General features: G+C 34.4%; 1 protein-coding gene across 1 annotated transcript in view; it reads right to left on the bottom strand.

The window, feature by feature from the left end:
* The window catches only part of LOC142976429 (progestin and adipoQ receptor family member 4), a 112,640-nt gene extending 91,114 nt beyond the window's left edge, over positions 1-21,526 (bottom strand). Inside the window, exon 1 of the mRNA XM_076119786.1 lies at positions 20,613-21,526. Within this exon, the coding sequence (XP_075975901.1) occupies positions 20,613-20,970 (358 nt within the window). The 5' untranslated portion in view covers positions 20,971-21,526. The remainder of the gene's footprint in view (positions 1-20,612) is intronic.
* Positions 21,527-21,727: the final 201 nt, after the last annotated feature.

The raw sequence follows: 21,727 nt of genomic DNA, 5'->3' as shown, positions 1-21,727 counted from the left end.
ATCTCCTTCGCAGTTCGGTTTCAGCGAAGCTGTAGCTGTCTCGTATTTCGTACTAGTATCAACTATTGATAACTGGTCAGCTATAGAGAAATTTCGTATGAAAATCTAATCAGCGCCTCTAGCGCGCGTCGTAGGAATTATATTTGCAGTTCATTTTAAATGTCAAAGTCTCGATAGTAGATAGTTACAACTATAGAGCTTCATACTAGTGTAGCGTGATTCTGTTCAGCCGGTACTATTCAGTCAAATTTCTCGATAGCTGGCAAGTTGTCGATAGTCGATATAAGTTGAGAATTGCTGGTCGCCGTAGCCAGGAGGACATTAAAGTGCGAGTGAATTTCGTTCAGTAAATGTTCAGTAACGTGGAAAGTAGGTTTGCAATGAGACAATTAGATTAAGCAGAGCGATTCGATGATCGAGCTATCACCGAGCATGATTCAATTCACGCCGATTAGATTAACTTCACTGTTGCATTTTCGACCGAACGCGAATGCGCAACGATTCTCCATTTATTTGTGTTACTTATCTGATTTCTGAAGGTACTGGAGAGTGGAGACTCTCAATCTTGTGACTGAATTTCGATTTGTTTGATAGAAAGAGCTCTGAAGATTTCTCCTGATTATGTTATTTTTTCGTATTAAGTATGTTTTTTTTTTCAATAAAATTACGTACAGTGTATTCTAGAAAACAGTTAAAAAAAAACGTTTAAAATTGATTCCCAGAAAAACCGATACCCCGACATCAATTTTCTAGAAATAGATACCATTTTTAGTAAAACTATTGGGGACTTTTTAAATGTCATAGGTAATGTCATATACACGTGACATTTTTACGAATAAAGCTCTAGCAAAACATTTGAACCATATCGTAGGTGTTAATAAATGGCAGTAGTATTTTCTAGAAAACTTTTTACGAGTGCAAAGCGCCTGTTAATAATACCTAATATAAGTAATATAGTTATATTAGTACATCAGTAGCTACGCAAAGTTATATCTGGCAATATAATCCGCACCTCCTTCAATATTCAACATTTAATATCCAGTCTGCCCTAAAACGCAAACAATTGAGCTTGGAACACATTACATAAATTGTACCAAAATATAACATTTACTGTTAGAAAAAAGCACAGAGAAAATAAAAATAACTGCGTTGAGTTTAGGAATAGCATTTTCTTAAAAACTGCCTTGAATAATTTAGAAATTTCGAAGTATTTGGTTTCTTTCTGCGTGTTGATTTAATTCAGATTTTGTCAAGACTGGTCGACATGACAATTAGTTTCCCGCAACTTTATTATAGAAGAGTACAGCAATATCTAATAGGCATACAATATAGAGGAAAGCCAGGTAAATAATACATGGGCGCATTATCTCCCCTATCAAATATGTAGGACTATATTCTGCTCATCTCTCGTGTAAATCCGCACTAACATAATCATATACCTACGCGTGACGTCCGAATCCAAAGCACTATATTGCTTTTTTTACTACTCCCGCACTAAGGATTGCTCTTGTGTCGCGGGTAATTTTTACAAACATACAAACAACGGACACAAAGTAAAACCAGACCCGAAACAATTATCTGTACGTTCCATAAATAAGTCTTTTTAATAATTGTTTACGTACCAGCATCTGCCCGCAACTTCGTCCGCATAAAAAGCTTTCTCGGGAAAGAAAATATCCAATGTGTAGTACAGATTATAAATTATCCGTATATCTAATTTCATCACTTATAAGTCAAGTAATTTTAACTTTATCAAGTACTTTCTGTGTGAAAGAATAACAAACATACATATATACATGAATTCATACAAATTTTTGCATTTGTTATATCAGTAGGATTACGAATAACACATTGCAGTGATGTGGTAATACTCCTTATCTGCTTATTTTATTTAAGCCAACATTTCTGTAAAACTTGCCTTTTGCTAGCGGCTGTTTTAACCAGAGTTTGAATTGAATGAAACTCTAACTGAAAACTTGTGGTTTGTAATATGATATTTAATATTTTCTGGAATGTTTAAGGTTAATTTTGTTTTTAGACTGGACATAATTAAATTGTGATTGACAATATGAGTTTCTAAGACATTTTATTAAAACTTTTCTTAGATCGAAAAATCCGCATACAGCAAAAACTACCTTAATAGTAGGTACTCTATAATATTTGCCTCAGAGAGGCAAACGTGACTCAAAACAAGAGAGCAACAAAGCCAAAAAATATTTATATTAATACACTTAATCACTGCCATATTTCATTCATCCAGCCATTACTACTAAAACTTTGCCATAATAATATTACAGTTGTTTACATCGCGTAACACCGAACTACGTTTTAATGCCTCTGGCTATTGGCCCCGAAGTCGGCGAGTTGGCTTTGTTTGAGCTCACTAGTGAATTATAGATGGTAAGAGCGCAGCCACGGCAAACCCCTATACCTCCAGTATTGATTGTCCGAGAAACGAGTGAAGAGGGGATGCATTTACCCAATTTACCCTCACCCTAACTTAACTTTTTAGTCGAATTTCCTCCTTTTCTCGACAGATTGTCGATTTTATCTCAAGGAATGTTGTGTTTTATTATTTTGTTTTGGACGTCTGTCTTCAACAGAATAAATAGATGTGTCTTTTGAACAGACACTCAAGACTGATATGGTGTAGCAAGTCTCTATTTATAGTATTGTTTACTAAACTACATATTTATTTAGAGAATTTGGTTTTAATTTGCGAGTTATATATCAGAAATGTAAGGTACTCGTAACTCCCACAGGATCCCAGGTATTTCGTTATTATAGGATACGATACCTGGAAAATTCATTAAACCAAACATTCAGATAAACCTCAACGCTTACGATATCTAAAATTAGCTTCTTTCCGCGGCTTCATAACTTTGTAGCGCAGTTTATGCTTTCATTTTATTTTAATGTTGCCATAAAAATTAATCGTGCTAGATATTGCCAGTGTCAAAATTGCTGGGGTCATAAGATGCCGTGGGTTTGCTCGCATTAGTCGTATCTAACTCGGTGTAGGTGCCGTGTCGTAGCGTTGCTTCATTTCCGGCATTACAACGCGATTCCTGTGCCTTGCTGTTCATCCGATAGGAACGACGATTTTTTTGATTGCCTTCAATTACGACGAAATTGCTAGTTGTTTTTGTGAATGCAACTCGATAGCCAGACTATGTTTTTAGTTTGCTTGAGCTTTCATTGTATATTGGACAGATTCGGACAGGATTTTTGGTACATTAGAAGACTTGATTCTACGTAATTTTATATAATTATGCTTTTAAGCGTGTTAAACAAACCTAACACATTTTTTTATCTTAAAAATACAGGTACAAAAGGACATCGAATTAAAATACTTCAATCCTTTTATTTCTCCCTTAAGCTAGACATATCTCCATCAAAGCCGGTAAGCCTAAATCTTTAACTAAAGCTTTATTCGTTTTCACATCTTACGTACATGCACTCGGAAAAAGTTATAAAAAAGGCATGCACGGCTTTGTTTAAAAACTAAGTAGCTGATAGAAAAAATGGTCTAACAAACAGGCAAAGGGTTAATAATTTCAAGTGAAATCAATACCAATTTATTTGTTTGTTAAAGTAGCTTTTCAAAGTTTAGTTAGATAGACAACACGTCAAGTGAGGTATAATTTCAGTATCAAAGGTCAGAAGTAGCAGCGAGCGAGCTGTCAGCGCGGATGCATGATTTATGGACGCAGTTAGACAGTTTCTACACATTACTTATGCAAGATGCACGCTCGATACACTGGCCAATGTTCACGACACCTACACATACATATATGTAACTTTTGACGCTTTGTTTAAATAAACTCCTGTGAATATTGCGATAGTAGAAGACAAAATAAGAGCATCTAAATGGCGAAAGAAACGGTTTAAAAGAAGAATAATCATCTGTATAGAAAAGTAAAGCTGTAGCACGATTTTCTACAACTATCGAATATCAACAACCGGGTAGCTATTGACAATTTTTTTTGCATCAAACCTTATTAGCTTCCGTAGTAGAACTAGATTTTTTAGTCTATTTCAAATGACTCTTTCGATAGTTCCCTCATCAGTTGCGCGACATCAGTCGTACCAACTGTTGAAAATCGCGCAGTTGATAAGGAAATTTACCAAAAATACAATGTCGTTTAGCATATTTTCTCAGTGGAAAAGTATTTTCATGATCCGTCATTAATCATTTACAGATAGTTTTTCGAAGGGAAAAATCTCTTATGTAAAACTTGTGCCTATTGTTGTATGATACCTAGTGCCTATTGTTGTGCCCACGAAAGTAAGGATTGTATGCGAAGTAATATGCGCGTTCACACAATATATTAAGTATAGAATAAAAATGTTCGACTGCTGAAATTATAAAGTTATGGTATAAACTTGCCGACCGACGACATCAACGCGATTCGTCGATTTCCACTCACGTCGATGAACAGACAAATACTTTAATATAACTCACAATACTTTCCAAATATTCTAAAATCAGCAAAAACAACAATATATCTCATGTTTTATTACAACTATTCATACATATTTATTCACTTCATACAAGTCGTTCTTGTGAGAGTGTCGCTCAAGAATATCAATACAAACTTTTTGGGATACTATTTTCTCGGTTTCATGTTACATTCACTAACTTTCTATCCAGAATATCAAAGTTGAAGGTATAATGTAATATGCATGTGTTTTAGGCAGTTACAACGCACATCGTCTATATATTTGTCTCAAACTTAAGCGACTTTCAGGGGATTTTCACATTTCAAAAGGTCTGCAAAGACCCCAGGGAAGGTTATAAATTTAATTTATAGCAGAGGCAAGGGAACATTTTGCTTTTCCATGAAACACCATCGACTGCTCGTGAATTATTAAGTAATTTTACATTAAGTCGAAGGAATAAAGTGAATGAGCTTAAAATAGGTAAGTAAGGTTGACTTTCAATGGCCTGCTTGCGTATGAAATATATTTTTACAGCTGGAGGCTCCGGTACTCGGGCATGAATGACTTGGATAAATATTGCAAATTGCAAGCTGATTCAATTAAATGATAATACGCGTTTCTTGGGAAACGAGTGCGTATTTTATCTCTCCACACCCCGTTACTTTTCTTCTCGAGTGGTTGTCCTTGAAGAATCCTATATTTTAGGATGAAGTATTTCATTTCAAATGATTGTTTAAGCTATAAAATAGTAAAAGAAATGTAGTGTTTTTCGTTTAAGCTACAAAATAATAAAAGAGATAACTATAGTTTTTTTCGTAAGGTAATTTAAACTTCACAAAAACATACCGAATTTTACACACAAAGTCCAGATTGGCTAAAAACTAGGTAGATATATCATGATGTTTTATTCTAATTATATTCATATTTTAGATTTTTTGTCCTTATAATTATAGTCAGTTTTAGTTAAATAATAATAAATTGTAAATATGTAACAGAAAAATATAATAGAACTAGTTTCGTTACACATTTGACCTTATTTTTATCAAACAGCTAAGTTTTAAAACAAGAGCACGAGCCCTTCTTGTTTACTAGGCTGTATAAACATTGTCTTTGCCTGTAGCCGTGGTATTATAAACCAGTGCAAAGTGCATTACTAAGAACGACTCCGCTTACAAAGCTCTGTGACAAAATAATGGCTGCCGACGTCTCTGAGCAAGGATTGACTTTGATAGTATTGAACTTTAATATGCAGTCTACTGTTTGTTTTATGTTTTTATGTGATGTATGTTTATTCTAATAATTAAAGATAATCTATACTAATATTATAAAGCTGAAGAGTTTGTTTGTTTGATTGATTGTTTGTTTGTTTGTTTGTTTGTTTGTTTGAACGCGCTAATCTCAGGAACCACTGGTCCGATTTGAAAAATTCTATCAGTGTTAGATAGTCCATTTATCGAGGAAGGTTATAGGCTATATATCATCACGCTACTACCAATAGGAGCAGAGTACCAGTGAAAAATATTACAAAAACGGGGAAAATTTTTAACGCTTATGTAACGCAAGCGAAGTTGCGCGGATCAGCTAGTTTATAGGAAAATTCATTAGGTATGATAAATTTTTGAGAATTGTTACAAGAAGGTATATGTACATAATTTTAACACTCACCTGCAAACAACGTTATTTAATGCAAGCTGTAACTTCTCTTAATCCGTGAGCAAAACCTAGTGTGGTAAAGATAAGAAATTTGTAGGTTATATGCAAACCGTTGTCAATTTTTGTGAAGCCGTTACGTATTAACCTAGTTTTTGCGTATTTTTCCTTCGCAAGACAACAGTTTCAAACAAACATATCTCGTGTATAATACACAACATAGAAATGAAGCAAGGAAATATTATATTAGTATATAATCAACAAGGAAGCATAAAGGATATACCATTGACAATTTTCTACAATGGCAACATGGTCATTATATCTACCGTGGTAAGAGGATAATGTCAATCTTTTCCTTACTTAATCTTAGTATTATGTACCTGATTGTACCTACTTAATTAAATAATAACATAGGTATATATTGACTGCCTCGTCCGTACTATAACCGACAGCTGAACAAGAGGACTTGGGTTTGATTAACGGGTTGGACAAAATGCTATTTGTAATTTCTAATTTATGTAAGTTAGAATATTTCTTTGATTGTGAGATGATGAATCTAGAGAGCAAAGTATTTCAAAGTTAAATCAGTTTTAATTTAACCGTGTAACTACAGTAATTTGATAATAAAATTAGTTTTTAATCAAGCTCACGTATTTTCATTAACTTAATATGGGTAACTAATAGAAAATTTTAGTTCATTAGTCAAGCAATCGTTATCTGCTAATCTGAATTGATGAAGATTATGAATTGTAATTTAAAAAAATATATAGTTAGACAGTGTCGATTTATAATAGTTCTCTGTTCTATGCCTTGATTATTTTAATCTGTGAAATCCTACTATATTTACTACTATATTTTATTCTACTATAATATTATAAATGCGAAATTTTTTGAGGTTATATTTGTTACCGTTTCACGAAAATACTACTAGAAGAATTTTAATGAAATTCGATACGCTAATAGCTTCGTACCCGGATTAATTTACACATAAAATACTTTTTACTCCTGGAAATCTTTCCATGCGGAGGAAGTCGCGGATAAAAGCTTGTATTTTTTTTTAATAGGATATTTTGTGGCAGTATTATAACCTCGCTATAGTAATACCTACTTGATAATAGGGTTATGTAAGGGCGCATAACTTCCTCGTTGCGGTAGTTATGTTAAATCAAATGGATTTGGAGCTGTTTCCCGGGCACTGCTCCAATACGATGTTACAGTTACATCACATAATGATTGTGCAGATACCTAGTTATATTACGTCGATACGCGTGCTATTCGTTATTTGTAAAAATCGCGTATTTACTTTTTGATTATTTTGCCACTAGCCATCTAACCGGACGGCCACTGGCCATCAGTAGGTACTTTTCAGTTGAATGTGTATTATAATATATTTTTAAATCTATATAATTATGTACTAGTAAAAAGCCACTCTACAAGGCCTTTAGGCAACCAATGTAGGCATTTATCATGAGATCCTATCGGACAGCGACTAGGGCGAACAGTCGCTAACTTTTTTTATACACGCGAAAATAGCAATGAGTTCCAAAAATACAAAATTTAAATATATAAAGTACGCAACTTCCATTTAAAATGAATCGGTCGTCGATCGGTACTTCTTCATAATATAAACATACTATATTTATAAAATTGTATAGGAAATTATAGCATTCATACGGAAATTGAAATAGCCGGCGGCCTTCGGGCTCTGATTTGCTGAACGATCTATTATAATCGCACCCTAAACCACAGAGGTATACTTAGCTTCGGAATTTTTCTCTCTATGTACAGCATAACAATAATAAGGAAAAAACTCTCTACATTCCATCCTCATGAGAGATGGGATACTTATGAGATGTAGTTATGTTTTCACTTCTGTTTATTATGTGAATAGAAATGTATGCGAGTGCCGTAGTCCGTTATACGGTGATTTTTTTCCAGAGACACGATTCTCTATATTGGTAGTATCGAGTATCCAGAGTTTGACATTTAAAATGTACTGCGAAAATAATTCTAGAGGCGCTGATCAGATTTCATGCGAGAATAAACAAAAACTAGCCGTTCGCCGATAGATGATAGTGGTAGAGAATTGCGCTACGGTTACCTCTTTACTAGAATATTCCAAAGTCTGAAATACGAATAGATACTTCTACCACTTATACAACGTGTCCCAAAACTCAACGTCAAAACGAAAACCTGAGCTAGGCCAAGTTGTGTCGGCTCTCAAAATGTATTTAAAAAAAATCTATCTCATGTAGTTTTAAAATGACAACCATTTTTGTAAAATTGGCACCCTCGATGAGTTCACGTCTACTGTAGCTACAAATGACTTCTTTTCTAGTTCTTTTTTTATGTGGAGTATGCCTAAGTAATGCTACTACAAACTTCAATTCATTATTTGCACACACCTTCATTAGAATTTCTAAAATATCCCTTTTATGGCGAATTATGCCTTGAAAATATTTCATCACTCAACTTTGACAGTCTGTCCTGAAAAATAATTGTACTACGCTTTTTCGGCATGTTCCTTTAAAAGTTGGCGCCTTAAATGGGCTTTCGAAAATGGTATTACACATGCTAAACTATTTCATAGACGACGAGAAAATAATAAAAATCTTAAGATAGTCGGTATTTAACTTATTATTAGTTCGTCATAAAACTTTCTCAAAATTATTCTAATGTCATCTAGGCGTTCTAAGGTGTAATTAAAGAGAACTAATGTTTAATAATTGATGATTAAGAAAAAGGTTCATTTACATAAACATTTCCAAAAATAATAATAGTCACTGACACCAAGGCAGTAGCGTCACTATCCGTCCCACTCTTAATTTCTTCGTCGCCTTATGCGACTGCCGCACAAGAGGTCTCGAGATCGAATCCTGGGTCGAGTCAAAAAGTCATTTCAGAGATTTTCTGTTAAAACCGGACTATGAGAGTGTACCTGTGTATCCACTATAAACAAAATCTTGCATAGTTGGCTGGTTTCAATGAAACTGGCCGCCGTATCCGAAATCGACCAAGACGACATCATCACAGAACGCTTAGATGACATTACAATAATTTTGAGAAAGTTTTATGACGAACTAATAATAAGTTAAATACCGACTATCTTAAGATTTTTATTATTTTCTCGTCGTCTATGAAATAGTTTAGCATGTGTAATACCATTTTCGAAAGCCCATTTAAGGCGCCAACTTTTAAAGGAACATGCCGAAAAAGCGTAGTACAATTATTTTTCAGGACAGACTGTCGAAGTTGAGTGATGAAATATTTTCAAGGCATAATTCGCCATAAAAGGGATATTTTAGAAATTCTAATGAAGGTGTGTGCAAATAATGAATTGAAGTTTGTAGTAGCATTACTTAGGCATACTCCACATAAAAAAAGAACTAGAAAAGAAGTCATTTGTAGCCACAGTAGACGTGAACTCATCGAGGGTGCCAATTTTACAAAAATGGTTGTCATTTTAAAACTACATGAGATAGATCTTTTTTAAATACATTTTGAGAGCCGTCACAACTTGGCCTAGCTCAGGTTTTCGTTTTGACGTTGAGTTTTGGGACACGTTGTATAAAAAAAACATCCTTGCAATTTTAGCCCTACGTAGAATATGTGAAATAAGAGTCCACTTTCTTGAGCTTAGCTCAACGACCATTGAAAAAAATATTTATAAAAAAAAAGCATTTATGTCAAGTTAGCCCCTCTTAAAATTCAGCCGTCGTTCTGAAAGTTTCAAATCGTTGATCGTGCACAGAATATCAGTAGTTATACATACATATATGTGCTGGTGACCGCTAATAAATTATGTAGGCACTGTAAGATACATAGACTCGACCCTTGGTTAATAAGTTAATATCTGACCTCCACTGCGTTATGTTGGGTTACTTTACTACTCGTAAAAATGTATTCTTACAAGATAAACAGCCATGGCAGGAGGTATTTCTTTCCCGCCACTTTGTCCGATGGAATATAAAAATGAAATATTATTTTTTGGATTTGTGCCGCATCTCAGTCTAATTATAATAATATAAAATTATCAATAATAGTAAAAACTGTTTTAAACTCTGTAAAGTATGTATAAAAAAGAATTAAGTCTATTAAACAGACGGTTGAAAAAAGAAACGAACAAAATAACCTTCAGAAGTGCCAACATTACCATTTAAAACTTATTTTAAAATAATATTATTCAGTTAAAGAGCGCGCTGTAACACTCGTGTGCATAACAAAAGCATTCGCATCTCATTAAGTAAACATAGAAAACAGCAAACTGAATACAATGTTTGATAAAGAAAATACAATTGAAAGTAAAATGAAACACTTTCTATTAAGTTGAAGACAAAGCGCGGTAATTGATAAAATTATTAGTTGGCAACACTGAAAGTGCTTTGCAAACTAATAATTTACAAGGAACTGTTCTCTTCAACTATTGTTTGTGTAAGTTCCATTTGCAAGTATTTGTACCAACTGAAAATGGGAAAAACTATTCAATTTCAATTGGAAATGAAAGTTTTAGGAAATGACTACCAAAATGAATCCCTATATTTTTATACTAGCTGACCCGCGCAACTTCGCTTGCGTCACCTAAGAGAATGGGTCAAAATTTTCCCCGTTTTTGTAACATTTTTCGTTGCTAATCCGCTCCTTATGACCGTAGCGTGATGTTATATAGCCTATAGCCTTCCTCGATAAATGGGCTATCTAACACTGAAAGAATTTTTCAAATCGGACCAGTAGTTCCTGAGATTAGCGCGTTCAAACAAACAAACTCTTCAGCTTTATTATATTAAGTATAGATAGATTACAGTTTTATTATATGGATAGACTAACACACAATGAAATAAAAATAATGGATTTAACTGGTCTGCTTTTCATATTACTAAAAAAGTGAAAATTATGAAAGACATTTAAAAGTTCATGGTTTTGACGAATTTGAAAAAGAATATTAGCCGCGATTTTAGTCTTAAGCGGGATCGATTTACTTCGATAACACTAGACAGGATGACAGTTTATTTCTTAGGAAAGGACAAAAGTTACTTTTTAAAATCTTAAGGGTGAAGCCGCGGCCAAAAATTAGTTAACCATAAATCAAGTAGCTTTTTTATGACTAGTGATGTAACGTTATTTTCATTTCCTATTCTTTGAAGTCGTGTAAAGGTCGAAGGCTGCTGAAAACAATGGTTGCGTAATATCTGGAGCGGTGCCAATCGTCGGCCACCTCGGCCCTCGCTAAATTTAACGTAGACTGGCTACGTTCAGGCCGTAGAGGTGAATCTAAAATGCGCCCACAAACAATGGAATTGAAAGATTTTGTTTTATTAAAGTCAATTGTATTTTTATTTGTTTACTTTCAATAAATATAGAAATACTTGAATAATTGGGCTTATATACTGATTTGTTTTATTTATTTAGCATGAAAGTTATCGATATGGATGTCAATTAAATCTTTTGGTTTTGATAAATATTTTCATAAAATTTATGTTACGGTATGTTCAAATACAGCATAGGTATTTGTCTGCATCTTTAGGTTAGTAATACACTAAAAGCCCAAAGAATGTTTATTATCCTAAAATTATAAGCCTACGGCTTGCTTTGTTAAAATATATTGTGACGGAATATCTCGGCTACTTTTCGATTTATAGGAAGCAGTAAAGATTACGAAACACTAAATTACTGTCGAGATCGAGACAAAGTCCCTAAATAACGTTTACTTTTAGGTACAGGGTTTTCTTTTCCAAACTCTCTTCTGAATTCTCTACTATTTTAGAATAATTTCATCAAATTGTACCTACCTTCAGTATACAAAATGCATATGACGTAAACCCTTTTTTTTATTTATTATCTGAGTCAATAACTACTGGTATAAATATGCTAAAAAATGTTTTAACAAACCATTAAATATTTTAAAATAAAAGCATGTTTTTTTTATACTTTACGGCCTATCGCGATGTGTTGAGTTGCCAGTATCTTTACTTTATGATCAAAGAAGTTTGAATATTTTGAAATAAACATTGTTACAAAATAATATAGATACTTAAATCGTGTTCGTCATTTCTTTTTTTTTTACTCTTTCATTAACTGTAGGTAGCCAGATTATTGCAAACTGGACAATTTAAATGATATTAAAATATAGAGAGCAACGAGGATTTCTTTATCACTAAATTACTTTTTGAATGGAATCTTGAAATTGCGCTGAAAGAAGCTAAAGCCGTAAAGTTCGACTTAATAACTTTAATAAATGCATTCATTTGAATTTAGTAAAGTTTCCATTTAACTGTTTAGACAAGACTGTATTTACTCTGTCTAAGTTAATGTTGCTGAGGTTTTTATCTGTTTTACGATGTTCACAATATTATTCCCTTTGTTTTTACAGATAATAAAACTTTTTGCTGTCAAGACATAAAAATCATAAATGACTGGCTGTATTGCTCAAAACTATTAACGCAATAGCCATAAAGTGATATTAAGAAGTAAATATATTAATTTTTAAATTAATTTTATGGCTCTGAATCGAATTCTCTTGGTAATTACAACCAGTGCTAAATCTGCTTTGATAAAACTTTAAAAAGTTTGTATGAGTATGTTATAAATCGTTGTGACATTAGTATTTTAGATAATTTTCATTTCATTATTTCCCAGTTGATATTAAAATACAAATGTGCAATGAACGTTAATCACAGCGCTAATTGTAATTAATGATGTTATGAGTGTAGTTTAATAAACGTAAATGTTGGTTTATTATTCGCGTATTACCATTATTCAGTGAAAGCTCTAATGGGTTTCATGCAAATTAACTGTAATTAGTTTATGGTACATTTGTGGCGTATTGATAATAATCATACGATAGCGACAATTCGTTATTTTAAATTGATTTTACATTATAGAAAGTAATGTTAACAAACAAAACATAAATAATATAATTGTTTTAAATATCAAAGCTACCTATTAAATATGCATTTCACAAAAAAAGTAAAATAAATACATAATGCACTCAAAAAAATAGTTTTTTTTAGTTTTTATGATTATGTTGGTACCCTTGACGCATATGTTCATTTGACACATGTAATATAATATATGAACATGAACTTACTATTACATGCACTCAATACGTAGGTAGCTGCTCCTGCTGTACTCCGGCAGAATAATAAGAGCGTTACATTATTTTTAGAAACGTTGTGACGTGTCTTTATGTGAGACAAAGTGGTGTCTGTCCTTAAGACTTCCTTACAAAGAGTTTTGGCCTTGAACTTTATGCGGTCGAGGATGAGAGAAAAAATAAGGAACTGATTATTTTAGATGAACTTTATACGCTAAAAGGGTGACTTACTATGCAACCAATGTAATAATAAGTTTAATTTGAACAGTTCCAGTTATGATTTGATGATGACAGAAAAATTTAATTAAATTGACAATGTCAATTTTTTCTTTTCATTGTTGTTATCACATTCATTTTTTTCGTACCTACCTGGGACCGTTGTTTATCTATAAATGAGCACTAAGTTTCATCATCTTAGTTAAGATTTATCGAATAAAAACGTTTTATTAATGAACAACATTCATTATCTTTGTTTTTTATCCAAATAAAAAAGGCGTTGCTTTACAAGCGTATTTTTTAGTCCCCATTTTTATTTGCAGGCAAATGTCATGGCATATACCTATCTACAAAAAATATATTGAGTGAAATGAATCAATTAGCCAAATGTTCAATGCAGTACCATAGAGGCGGGGGGTCAATGCTGGGTCCAGCAGACCGCAGCCTCCAACGAGCCGTCTCTCTAATTAGATTGTGTCGCGCCCGACCGTGGCCGTTACACGCAGATGCGAGTACGCGACTAAAATACACAGCTAATTAAATTTCTCTCATCATTGTCAATTTCCGTAAACGCTTACTGCCTTTTGAAGCTTGAACTTATTTTTACCGTTTTTTGTAGTAAATTTTTGATGTTAACATGTTAACGCTTGCAGCAAAACCGGCACAAAAGTCAAAAGCATATAAATATATCTTTTGCTAATCATTACTACTAAAATGGGGTTCACGGGTGATTGACAAAGATCCTTAGATGGCGTTACCAATGGAGAATGTTAACATATTTTGATAATTAGCATTCCATATTCTCTGTTAAAAATAAAAAATACTAGTGAAAGAATTACTTCGATGCGTCAATTAGTTTCTGATTTATAAGTAAAACAAGTTGTAACCGTCAATTTGCGTGTGACGTCATTGTACACCACGCTCAGTCTAGCTCACACGGTCCTTAATAATAATATTTACTATTATTACACTATAAATGTAATAAGGGGACAAATACACAACAAAATACTGCATAAGCTATTACATCTAGGGCTGGAGACTTGATATTAAGCGGGATGCGGCTCGCGCAGCACGGTGTAATATGACGTCACGCTGTTAGCGGGACTCGATATTTTTCGAAACTTTGAATGCTTGTAAAATAAAAACTACTTGGTATTTTTGACTAAAACAAAAACTAGTTTGCATGTACATGTACAGGCTTTACTGAGTCAAAATTTGAAGCGATTTGGCATACCTAGTAACATTCTCCATTGGCAAAGTAAATCATTGCAACATCTTAGAACAATAAACTGTAGAAATATCAATATCTGATAAATACATGTAAAATTAGAACCGAATACGGAAGGCCTAATATAATATAATATAATAACTTGCACCCAACTATAATAACTTGCACCCAACTATAATAACTTGCACCCAAACATCGTCAGCAACAAGAAATGAAAAAAGCAATAGCATATCATACCATAGCAAAATCCATATCCATAAGTATCATATCTCATTATATCCAAGTAAAAGAACAATTCGACTTACTACATCTGTCTTATACAAAGTTATGCTCTAATGTGATGCAGGGCAAGGCTTTTAACATACAAGGATCATATATCCGTATGTTATGAAAAACTCCAGAATAATAGAAATAAACCCTTCCAGGTTCATTTTGTTAAAGGTTCACGTTTCCTGCTTGATACGTACGTTCAATGATATTCTTTAAAAGGAATATTTTCTAATGTATGTGGAGCGTTCTTTGAAGATTATCAGCGGTTCAAGGTTGAGTAAATATTTTTGTTTGGTAAACTAATAACTGAAGTAGGGTTTTATTTGATAAATAGAAATAATAAATTTTGTATAAATTGGATGTCTTGTCAAGTTGATGTGTTCTTGATTCATTATTTTATAGTTATAATACCATCATTATGTACACCAAAAGACGTATTTTGCTGGATTAAGGTCTTAGCAGCGTGCATAGGCTCCGAACAAGATGAGCCGTCGATGTTTTAGTCTGCATTTTAGCCTGGTAATGCCTAACGTTTCGGCGCAGGTAACACTGGCCGTGCTCGCAACTGAGTAGTAGTGAGGACTAGTAGGCTTTCCAAGGTTAAACGCGTGTTCGCGTAAATTCCCGTATTCTATTATAATAAACGTGCATCGAAAAAGTTATGACGAATGAGCCGTTGAAGCTCGTTAGACGAGGGCGGCTCAGAACCACGGCTAAATACACAACGATGCCATGGTAACGTAAATAGCATTAAGTAACTCTTTTGCAAATTTAATAAAGTTATATACTAAAATGTACTAATAACAGCCTTTCTCGTAATAAATGATAGGTGTATTATGAAAAGCAATTCCCTACTCAATTAGCGCTTAGTTAGGGCATGTATAGGCTGTCTGTGAGCCTGTAAGACCGCAGTAATCCATTCGGCTTTGACCGCATGCGACGCAGATGGGACGCTAGTCCCTCTTATAAACAGAATATGTTTATATGATAACATGTTATAATAGTGCTTATTATTGAGTGTTTATAGGCAACGGCTTACAAAATTGATATTAGGGACGTGTTATTTGTAAAAATTAAGCACACGTACTCAGTTTCCCGGATATGTAAGGCCCAATTTACTTGACAAGTTACATATCTACGGGTTGCTATTAACAATTTTTCATGAGGAGCTGGAAAACTTAATAACATTTGCCTTGAATTTTTTTAATGACTATTTGTCTAAATTCGTTTTTTCTAAAGTAAGGATCTATTTAATTTTGCATCAAATGCGAAAGATATATTTAGCTAGAAAGAGTAATAAAAAAAACATCCTTCCTGTCAATAGCACTACGAAAGATCCTACAAAAAGGCAGCGAAAGTAAATCCTTGCAAAAAATGGGTCGTCTTTAACCCTGACGAAAAATTGCGTCAAATGGCGATCGTTAAAGTGCCAGTATGCACCATATAATGCCAAATGCCAAGGCGAATGAAAAAGAAAGAGATTTTATGTTTTCTTTATATTTACAGTAAAAGTACAGTATGTCTTAAAGCAGACTTTATTTCGTACTACTTGCACCGTGATGCATAGCGCCTGAGTAGTCATTATTTTTAACCATATTTCTATACTTAGATGTTGTAGTGGGTGAAAGAGTGGGTGAGTGGATATTTGTTTACTTTTCATCTACTAAATAGTACGAGATACTAGAGAGAGAATGGTTTTGGGCACGGATCTCCATCTCGTTGAGTTCAGAGTTTACCACGTTGGCTAAACGCAGGTAAGGACTTTGTATTCATAGAAAAACTGTTTTAAACTCTCTGGCGTGTAAGGTTTTCACATAATGATTTCATTTACTACTAAATAGAAACGTTAGATATTTAACACCTTCGTAAAATGTGTGCAGTGACTATGCACCTATTCCTATAAATAAAATCTAGGGCATAGGTATACTCTAGCGACACAGCGTTCGATAGTAGAACTACTATTACATAGATGACACAGCCTGAATAGAAACGTCAAAGTGTGCACGCAACAATATTTCTTACTATTTCCCCGCGATCAATTGATAGACTAAAGTTCGCAAACACCCGCCTCCGAAGATTCTCTTCGTTATATAAAACAGCTACTTCATTCCCCTCACTATCATTGCAAGGTGAAAATCCCTATAATGTATTCTCAATTATCAATAAATCGTCTAAATGAAGACCACACCTGGCCATTCAGGTTTAATCCTAGACTAAAACGCTATCAACAAAACGATAAATTTTCCCACGGTCGCAACACAAGGGCGACCTTTTACACAAAATGACTAGTTATTATGACAAATGGTCAACGAGTAGGCGTTTATTTTCGACCACCAATTGTCTATTAATAAGGTTTGTTCGTAGTAAAGACTTATTGGAATAGTGGAACGATAAAATGCCGGTACGGTAAACGTCTCGCTCATAATTGACGAGGTTAACATCGGTTTATCGTCAATACTCGTATGATTATATGATTAGCTTGTACCGAGACATTGTTAGTGGTGTATCATTTTATAAATTGCTTTGTTTCACGTATTTGTTTTGAAGTTACGGTTACTGAAGGAATTCTTTATGTAATTGTTGTAGATGAATGAGCTTTAAAAAGTAGTATTGGATGTTATTTGTTGCAAAAATTGTATTTGTGCGCACAATGAATGATAGTTGAATATGATTTATTGATTTTATACAGCGATGGTCGTGGTAAATGGGTGCGACACTAAACGTATTGCATAGTTAATTTAATAAACTTAGTTATTAACATAATATTTTATTCAGTAAGCTTATGGAATTTATAATTGTTTACCTACACTGACAATCATCTCTCAAACTGTCATAATTATTTTTTAGGCTGTAAATGCCACATCTATCTTATTTTAAGTATATTAGACGAAAAACAGATACAACATAATTGTTTTTTTTTACCCATTACTGTCCCACCGCAGGGCAAGGATCTCCTCCCAAACGATCCCCGGGTTAGGCTTTGAATCCTTGAGATAATTGTATTAAGTAAATATTTATAATAAGTTTATACATTACGTAAATAAGGAACAAGATATTTTTACACCGAACGTAACGAAATTACCATAACACGCTAACTAGTTCCGTTTAAGACTAAAACTATCGTAAGGTTTATAGCCCTAGGCCAAAGTAGCCCGACCATCGTGCTTGAATAATGAATAGACGTAGAACATAATTAACTTACACTCAGTTAACTTACGAGCTGGGATTATGAGATTATACTCTCACTTAAAACAACATGGCGGATGTAAAAGTACTCGCGGAAAAATATTATATGCGCTGGTTTTTTTCAACCCTGTTTAAAGGCTAGTGTTCGGTTTAGACAACGAGTAAGTTTCATTTAAGATTATCACAATTTACTTTTAACCAAAGACAAATAAATTATCACAGATATTTAAAAAATAAACAAGCAATGATGAAATGAAATCTCTTAATGTCTCTCATATTTTCTTTTTTTTAATTCATATATTGATATGTTTTTGTATAGTTTAGCAAAGTATTTTTTTTTGTTAAAAAAATAGGTACTTAAATAAATCAAAATTTTGACATATCAACTCACATAATATGTTTGGTTGCTAAATACAACGCTTAGTGTATGTTAATTTGTACAAACTAAGACATACACAATATCGCAATTTGTACAAAATGGGAACCACATTTGAACTCATTCCAATAGTGGAAAAAAGTTTGTTCGATGAACCGATAATTTTTGAAAGATCATTCGTGGAATTCCCTATTACGTGGGACTAACGTTGTTACTGACCAAACGTGTATAAATCTCTACCGATATCTTTATATATAACAAGCGTGATATTATGTAAGTTTCATTCACGTCATATTTAAATTTTATAGAAAAACACAGGACTGTATTTATTACACATAAGTACTACAGTATACATATATATCTATTTCTTTGTTAAATTACATAAATTAGTGATTTGTTTTTGTCTAAAATCTTCCTAACACATTTTGTACATATGACAGACGTGTTTGTTACGCCTGTAATTCAAATTACAGCCGTTAAAATTATATTTTGTTGTGCGTCGTCGTGGAACTAATTCTGACAGATCTTTTTTAAATGACAGTAATAGCTGACAATTGTGTTGTTATTTGTATAACCGAGATATGTTTTATGTGGGTATATTTCAAGAATAAAATTATATTTAAATTACTATCTAATAGAAGCAAATATTCTAAGCATAGTTTACTAAGTTGTGCACTACAACGTTGTCACCGCCGCGGCGTCCATGCTGCCCGATTTATCCGTGTTTCGATTGTAATACTTACTAATGAGTTTTTAAAATTAAAATAAATAGCAGAATTATTATTTAGAGGTGTGCAGTTAAACGTCGACTCTACTATTCTCTTCATAGTTAATATCCTATTTGTAACAACGCTTCCCAGTATCGAGTCTAACTGGATTAGACTGAATTCTTTTGTTTCACAGAAATACAAGCATATAGGTAAACGTACAGTTTAACTAGCAGTTTTAACTTAAGTATTTAAAATTCTCCGACATTCCCTCAACACGCGTTCTCAAAGATATTTAATAAAATAAACCTTCTCATGATCGAAATAATATTTAAATTTGTCTTCACCCCTCTTTGCTAATTAGCATTGCAATAAAAGCCGAATACGGCCCATAACGATCGGCCAGGTAGTTCCGAGGGTTATCGACAATAGATGAAATTCACGGATAACTCGTTGCAATACCCCTTATGGGGTTACAACGCCCAATTTTATGGGGCAACCCTATAGCTTCCCATACATTCGACTCTTTATGAAATTGAGTACAAAGCCCCGCGCAAATCAATGGGGATACCGGTTATTGTATTGTTTAAGATTGTGTTACACAATCCAAAAGTTAAGTTTTTACATTTAAGATCTATTAAGATGACTATTATCAAGTAACCACATAGATAGCGTGGTTACTTGATAATAGTCAGCCTTGTATCGTTACTTCGTACTCAAGTACTCAGTTCAAAATAATATTAAAATTTTACACAATCTGTAACAACCCTGCCATTTCTCTTTCCCCTTTAACTACCGCATATACCATTTTATTTGTAAGTATATCGTGTAACCTACTTTCTAAAATATTTCAACATCGCTACGCTCTTAAGAAATTTCTATTATACCCAGAGTGTATTTTCTTTTGTACAGTGACCCTCAAATACCAATATTTCAGTGTGCATTCTTTGCGTAGGCACATAAATTGTGCTACGTAGGCCCGTAGCTTGCCGCTACGAACGTAGCTATGTACTCCGCCTCGTATGCGGAGCGGGGAATGCTTGCAATTTATTGCATTTCGCTCGTGTTGCCACTTGAACTGACGTTTATTTATGTATTCGTCCTGTCCTACATTCATATATACATAAGACAAACGTACATACTTCTGTCATAAATAACTAGTATTTCCTCCTCAATTAATAGCCAACATTTCCTGTTTATAGAATTGATAATAAAATAGTTCAATGGCAACACAATGGTTTATGATATTATATCATAGTACCTATTAAACAGTTAGTAATGGAATGTAATAACATGAGTAGTGCGACGAAGAAGGTTGCATCAAAAGCTCTTTATGTAACGCGGAGGAACAAGATCGAACTCGTGACAGAGGTTACAATGGTCGGCGGCGGCGGAGACGGCGGTGGCGGCACGTAACGACGCGGAATAAATCAATGAGATAGTTACCATGCGTGAGTATGTTGATGGTCTCGTTGTGGAAGTAGAAGAGGCTGCCGACGCAGCCGGCCCAGCCCTGCAGCGGGCGGTAGCCGGTGAGCACGTACGGGTTGAACTGCAGGTGCTGCGGCATGTCGCGCCAGTGCAGCAGCTCCACGCCGCCGGGAGCCGACACATCGCCACCGTTGGCGCCCTCTCGCTTCTCCGCGCACTCACCGCTCGCCGCCTTCGACACCTCACGCTCCTCATTATCACAGATACGCTCTAACGACTTTTTCCTCTTTTTGGGTCCTTTCCCGTTCACTTCTTGAATTGACATATCGAACATTTTTGTACATGTATCAGGTACGCTCTGAACGTCTCTCATAACAGCGTGCTAGAGTAACGCTCGCCGCGTGCGACTGGAGGCTGCGATACGGCTCTGTTCTCCGTTACGTTGTGTACCCGCATGGCCAGCGTCGACGGGTTCCGTCGATTTTTGTACAAATATCACAGTTACAGCATTAATTTGGAGCGTGGCGGTGTCGCGGCCGCTCGTCGTAGAGGTTTTCTGTTATTTATCGGTGGCGATGTGTAGCGGCGCGACCGCGTCCGGAGTCGCGGCGGGTCGTGGGGCGCAGCGCAGGCTGGGCGGCCTGACTGGCCGGGCGCCGCCGCACACCCCGGCCGCACGCCTCGCGCCGCCGCCCCCGCGCACCCCCGCACATCACACCGCACATTTGCGCACTGCGCAAACCTGATCAGCTGATTCCCGCCAGAAGGTCGGCCCGCTCCCTTTCCTCGATGGACTTTCACTCATTGTTGAACGTATTCTTTTACGTTAATGAAAGTTTGCATAGTCTGATTTTTCCTGATGGGAGCCATGTGACCCACATAAGAATATAAAATATAGGTATACTGTTGTCAATAGGTATTATACTAACCCATCATAGTCTCATATTTTAAATAAAAATGACTAGCTCTAGGGATTTCAAAAGATAATATATGTATTTAGATAGTCAGCTTTAGATTTTGTTAAAATTAAAAAATATATATTACTGTAAATACAAAATACATTTAATCATTATGAGTATTCGCAATGTATGTATGTAATTGATTTCAAAAGAAATAAAAAAAACTTAATA

This window comes from Anticarsia gemmatalis, chromosome 11, assembly GCF_050436995.1.
Source record: "Anticarsia gemmatalis isolate Benzon Research Colony breed Stoneville strain chromosome 11, ilAntGemm2 primary, whole genome shotgun sequence".
Lineage (NCBI taxonomy): Eukaryota > Metazoa > Arthropoda > Insecta > Lepidoptera > Erebidae > Anticarsia > Anticarsia gemmatalis.
The sequence above is the reverse complement of the archived record's forward strand: the minus strand, read 5'-3'. Positions and strand labels throughout refer to the sequence as shown.